Source organism: Manacus vitellinus, unplaced genomic scaffold, assembly GCF_001715985.3.
Source record: "Manacus vitellinus isolate BGI_N305 unplaced genomic scaffold, ASM171598v3 scaffold_21_pilon, whole genome shotgun sequence".
Classification (NCBI taxonomy): domain Eukaryota; kingdom Metazoa; phylum Chordata; class Aves; order Passeriformes; family Pipridae; genus Manacus; species Manacus vitellinus.
Window position 1 is genome coordinate 6,466,585 of NW_021939546.1, and position 5,353 is coordinate 6,471,937.

Consider the following 5,353-nt stretch of genomic DNA (forward strand, 5'->3'; position numbering starts at 1 on the left):
TGGGAAATACCATGTGTGTATAAACACTGATGTTCCCAAGGAATTCCAGTGACAGAAACAATGATATTTCCAATGTATTCCAATGACATTCCTCTCCTGCAGATCTTGCTTTTCAAAGGAAATAAACATCTCCATAATTTGATAGAACTGGGACTACTGGGGTTTCCCAGACAAGCTTGGCCAGCTAGTGGGGGCAGTGAGGTGTCCAAGCAAAGCAGTGACACAGGATGGTCACTGGGACCACTCATTTCATTTGTATTGGTTTACTATTTTACCCTTACCAAGTGTGTTTTCTTCTCCTTTTCTGAGAAGACCAGAAGAGAATTGATCTTTTCCTTCTCCAGGGAACCCTTTTGACCCTCAGTTTACACTCACTAACGCTGTTTCAAACATCATCTGCTCCCTCACCCTTGGCAATCGGTTTGACTACCATGATGAAGACTACCAAAAATTGCTGAAGCTGATGTACGAAACGACTGCCCTCAATGGAACCATCGCAGCCCAGGTACAGCCCTCCTGTCACACCCCACAGCCATAGTTTTTTCTCTGGAGTCAACCTCAGAGCTCAGTGTTGTCATCACCAAACCTGTCTTTGCCTATTGCTTTGCACAGGGTGGATTGGCCTGTCATTTCTTGCTGCCTTACTTTCAAGCTGGGCCTTGCTCATGCTGCTTTCTCTCACTCAACATCACTTCTCCTGCCCATTGACTGCCAACCTGCCTGCTCTAATACCTGGCAACACACAAGTCCTTCCTTCATGAAGGATTCCTGCTCTTCTGGAGCTGAGCTATTCCCACCAACTCCAGCACTTCAGCAAGCACAGCATTGCAGGATCCTCAATTTTTGGGTTTTGGGTGGGGGTTTTCAGTCCTTTATTCAATTTTTCTTTCTCCTTTTGTGTCCAAAGCTGTACAACTCTTTCCCATCCATATTGAAGTTCCTCCCTGGAGCACACCAAACCATTTTTAAAAACTTGAAGTTGTTGAAAAGCTACATGCAAGAGCAGATCAACAAGCACAAGGAGGACTGGAACCCCTCAGAGAGCCGGGACTACATCGACAGCTACCTGCAGGAGATAGCCAAGGTCAGCAATGCAGAGCAAAGCCTTCTGCAGCAGGGCTTAGAAATGAGGAGGGACGAGAAACAAGCCCACATTCTCCAGCTGACCTACCTGTGTGGCCATTTAGGAGCTTAGGATGCACATCACTCTGAGGGCAACCATCAGTGGGATGGGATTGCAGGGGGCCAGCAGCTCCTGCCGAAATTCTTGTGTGGTTTGGACTAAGCCTGGTGTCAGGACAGCCCTCACTGTTCCTGCAGCACTAACACACCTTTTTGTGAAGGACAAGGGCAGTGACACCTTCCGGGAGGAACATCTCGTTGCCTGCACCCTCGACCTGATGTTTGCAGGAACTGAGACCACTTCCACGACCCTCCGCTGGGCTCTGCTCTTCATGGCCTTACATCCAGAAATTCAAGGTACAAGTAGCAAAAGGTCAGGGTTTCCCTTCCTTTTATCCCTCACANAAGAGGTGCAAACAGTGGCAGGTGTTCCAGGTTAGTCCTTAGGGGACCCTCACAGCAACAACCTTGTGTTGTTCCAAGGGTTTTTGTCCTTGGGCCTTGGCTGATTCCAGCTCTTTCCCACCAGCCCGTGTGCAAGCCGAGATCGACGCCGTCATCGGACAGGCTCGGCAGCCAGTGCTGGAGGACAGGAACAACATGCCCTACACCAACGCCGTCATCCATGAGGTGCAGAGGAAAGCCAACATTGTCCCTTTCAACGTGCCAAGAATGGCGGCAAAGGACACGATCCTGGATGGCTTCTTCATCCCAAAGGTAAGCTCACCCTGAGCACTGGGACCTCAGGGAGACTCCCAGCTCCCCAGGCATGATTCACCAGGCCAGGTCATTCCTGCACAGACACACTGTCCCTGCCCTGTCCAGAGTTCACTCCTGCTCAGTGTGCATTTTTGCCATCCAACCAACCAATATTCTCCAGCTCCCTGAAGGGGGCAGAGCCCTGCAGGGTCCCACACCCCCCCAGCACACCTTTGAGGCACAGATCCCAGCTCACAGGGCTCTTACAGGAACTCTGGCCCAAGATTACAGCAGACAAAAGTGATGCTGATGAGGGGAAAACGTTGTTCTAGAATCACTGCACCTCCAAAGGGACCCTGACCCTGCAGGGGTTGTCAGACAAATAATTGCAGTAGAATTTGACTCTCCATGTTCTTCATGGAGATGGAAGATAAAACTGCCCCTCCTGCTGTCAGTGCCACCAAAAGTGTTAATTATTTTTCTTTTCCTCCTCTTAGGGCACTGTTTTGATGACAAATTTAACCTCTGTAATGTTTGACGAGAATGAGTGGGAAACCCCCGACACTTTTAACCCTGGGCATTTCCTGAAGGACGGGAAGTTCTGGAAAAGAGAATCGTTTTTGGCATTTTCTGTGGGTAAGATTTGCTGAATCATGTGGTGTTTTCGTGTTCAGTCACCAGGCTTAGGTTTCCAACTGCATGGAAGGGAAGGGCAGATACAGTCGGGCGGTGCCGCTCAAACAGTGACCACATGGTTGTCCCAAAGCACCACAACCACACTCAGACCCCTTTCTTGTCTCTCTTTTTAAATGCAGAGAAGGGAGATGAGGATGAATAAAAATCCCTGATAATTCCAGAGACCCCAGAAACACCTTCACCAGGGCAGAAGCATGTCTGTATTAAACAGTCAAGCCCTTGCAATATTATGCAATTTGGGGGCAGCCTGTGTTGTAATGCCAATGTCCTCACTGGGAACCTCACGTTGGGCTGCAAAACCTATCCANGCTGGAGGACAGGAACAACATGCCCTACACCAACGCCGTCATCCACGAGGTGCAGAGGAAAGCCAACATTATCCCTTTCAATGGGCCAAGAATGGCAGCAAAGGACACGATCCTGGATGGCTTCTTCATCCCAAAAGTAAGCTCACCCTGAGCACTGGGACCTCAGGGAGACTCCCAGCTCCCCAGGCATGATTCACCAGGCCAGCTCCCTCCTGCACAGACACACTGTCCCTGCCCTGTCCAGAGTTCACCCCTGCTCAGTGTGCATTTTTGCCATCCAACCAACCAATATTCTTCAGCTCCCCAAAGGGGGCAGAGCCCTGCAGGGTCCCACACCCCCCCCGGCACACCTTTGAGGCACAGATCCCATCTCACAGGGCTCTTACAGGAACTCTGGCCCAAGATTACAGCAGACAAAAGTGATGCTGATGAGGGGAGAACATGGTTCTAGAATCACTGCACCTCCAAAGGGACCCTGGCCCTGGAGGGGTTGTCAGACAAATAATTGCAGTACAATTTGATTCTGCATGTTCTTCATGGAGAGACTGGAAGATAAAACTGCCCTTCCTGCTGTCAGTGCCACCAAAAGTGTGAATTATTTTTCTTTTTCTCCTGTTAGGGCACTATGTTGTTGACAAATATAACCTCTGTGATGTTTGACAAGAATGAGTGGGAAACCCCCGACACTTTTAACCCAGGGCATTTCCTGAAGGATGGGAAGTTCTGGAAAAGAGAATCGTTTTTGGCATTTTCTGTGGGTAAGATTTGCTGAATTGTGCTGAGGCAGTGGTCTTGGGTTTCCAACTGCATGATGGACTGTGGTCCTAAGGGAAGGCAGAAGCATTTCCAGCAGCAAAAGCTCAGTCTGAGGATGCCGTGGGTTGCTGTCTCCGCAGGGAAGCGCGCCTGCCTGGGCGAGGTGCTGGCCCGCTCCGAGCTCTTCCTCTTCTTCACGTCTCTGCTCCAGAAATTCACCTTCCAGGCACCCCCGGACACCACACTCAGCCTCCAGCCCCTGATGGGCATCACGATGGCCCCACAGCCCTACAAGATCTGCGCTGTGCCTCGGTAGGGAAGCCTCAGCCACAATCCTCACAGGGAAAATCCTTTGTCAGGAGTGCTGAAAACAAGCCCTTGGCAACTCATCTAGGCTAATAAAATATAAAGTAGAAAACCTGCAATAAAATAATCCTTCTGTTGCTTGGGAGCACTTTATCAAAGCCCAAGAGAAGGAGAAGCAGCAGAGAGTGTTAGAAGGGTCGCGCCTGTGGCAGCTCACCGCTGGCTTTCAGGAAGGAAGTGGCTTTGTGGTGAGAAGTCTCGAGTTCAACACTTCCCCTCTGTTTGTGGCAAAGATTTGTGTCTATGCATGATGGGCCTGGACACAGCGTGGGGCCGAGGAAGTGGATTGGGACATGGCCCCTCATGACAGACACACTGCTCCTGCCCATACCAGCTCCCTTTGGATAAGAGTTCATTAAACATGCAACTTGTAAAGAGCTGATCATTTACATGATCAACTATTTATGCTCAGAAATGCTGTCTCCTGGGTGCTTCTGTCTGCAGTGTAGTCACAGCAAAGATTCTTCTTTTTTCTCTTGTTTGGCTTCTCACCTTTCATAGAAGACTTTTCAATGGGCACCCACGTAGGACACAGAACAGTTAACAGGAAAAGAGGATTACATTGAGTTCCATTTCCACTGGTTTCCTCCTACATCCCTGGCAATCCACATCTTCCTACATCCACTTTGCTGCAGTACAAAGCAATCACTGTGCAGTGGCAGATTTATGCCACACGGGAGAGTCCTCTGCACATCACATCCCTGCCATGCCAGGCACTCAGGGATTCTGTCACTGAGCTGTCCTTCCAACTCACCACTTGAATCTTATTTTAATTTGTAATTAATGGTCACAGTCACAGGCTCTCAAGTTGTGCTTTGGTCTTTCTAAAAGAGAAAACAAAAGATCTTTTTTCACCTTTTAAGTCCCCCCATAAAAAAGGGATTTAACTGTTCAAGCTTCCCAAGTGTGAGGGCTATGGAGAACACATGAATGGCATCACCCCAGCAGCACTGCTGCACCTCTGTGCCTTCTCATGGGCGCTCGACAACCCCAGTGGACACAAGTGATGGCCCCAAAAGGGACAAAAGGCCCCCAAAACGCCCCCCAGAGCACGAGGGGGCAGCTGACAACTGCAGAGCCACGTGGTGCAATGTCAAACTGCTGCTGCAACCCCCCTGCTGCTTTCACAATAAAACACGACATGTACATCAAAAGTCCACGTGCTGCACGTGCACCAACACCTCCCGGCCTCAGAGCCGATCCAAGGGGGAAAAGTCAGCACGGCCTGTTGCCAGCTACCCCGAAAGGGCCCCCGCCGGCAGAGCTGGGCATCTGCTTTGGCTTCTCAGCACCTGCCCCAGCTTCGTGGGGCTTTGGGAACGGCTCCACCACGGGCTACGCACCCAAAAGGACAAGGGAGGTCTGGGAAGGGATGGCTGGAGGGCTCGGGCAGGGCCAACCTCCCG

The 5,353-nt window shown here is 50.5% G+C and overlaps 1 protein-coding gene across 1 annotated transcript in view; it reads left to right on the forward strand.

The window, feature by feature from the left end:
- LOC103758914 (cytochrome P450 2J2) overlaps positions 1–4,011 on the forward strand; it is a 7,400-nt gene extending 3,389 nt beyond the window's left edge. Inside the window, exons 2-7 of the mRNA XM_029959742.1 lie at positions 345–505; positions 908–1,084; positions 1,344–1,479; positions 1,652–1,839; positions 3,445–3,583; positions 3,722–4,011. Of these exons, the coding sequence (XP_029815602.1) occupies positions 345–505; positions 908–1,084; positions 1,344–1,479; positions 1,652–1,839; positions 3,445–3,583; positions 3,722–3,897 (977 nt within the window). The 3' untranslated portion in view covers positions 3,898–4,011. The remainder of the gene's footprint in view (positions 1–344; positions 506–907; positions 1,085–1,343; positions 1,480–1,651; positions 1,840–3,444; positions 3,584–3,721) is intronic.
- The last annotated feature ends 1,342 nt before the right edge of the window (positions 4,012–5,353 follow it).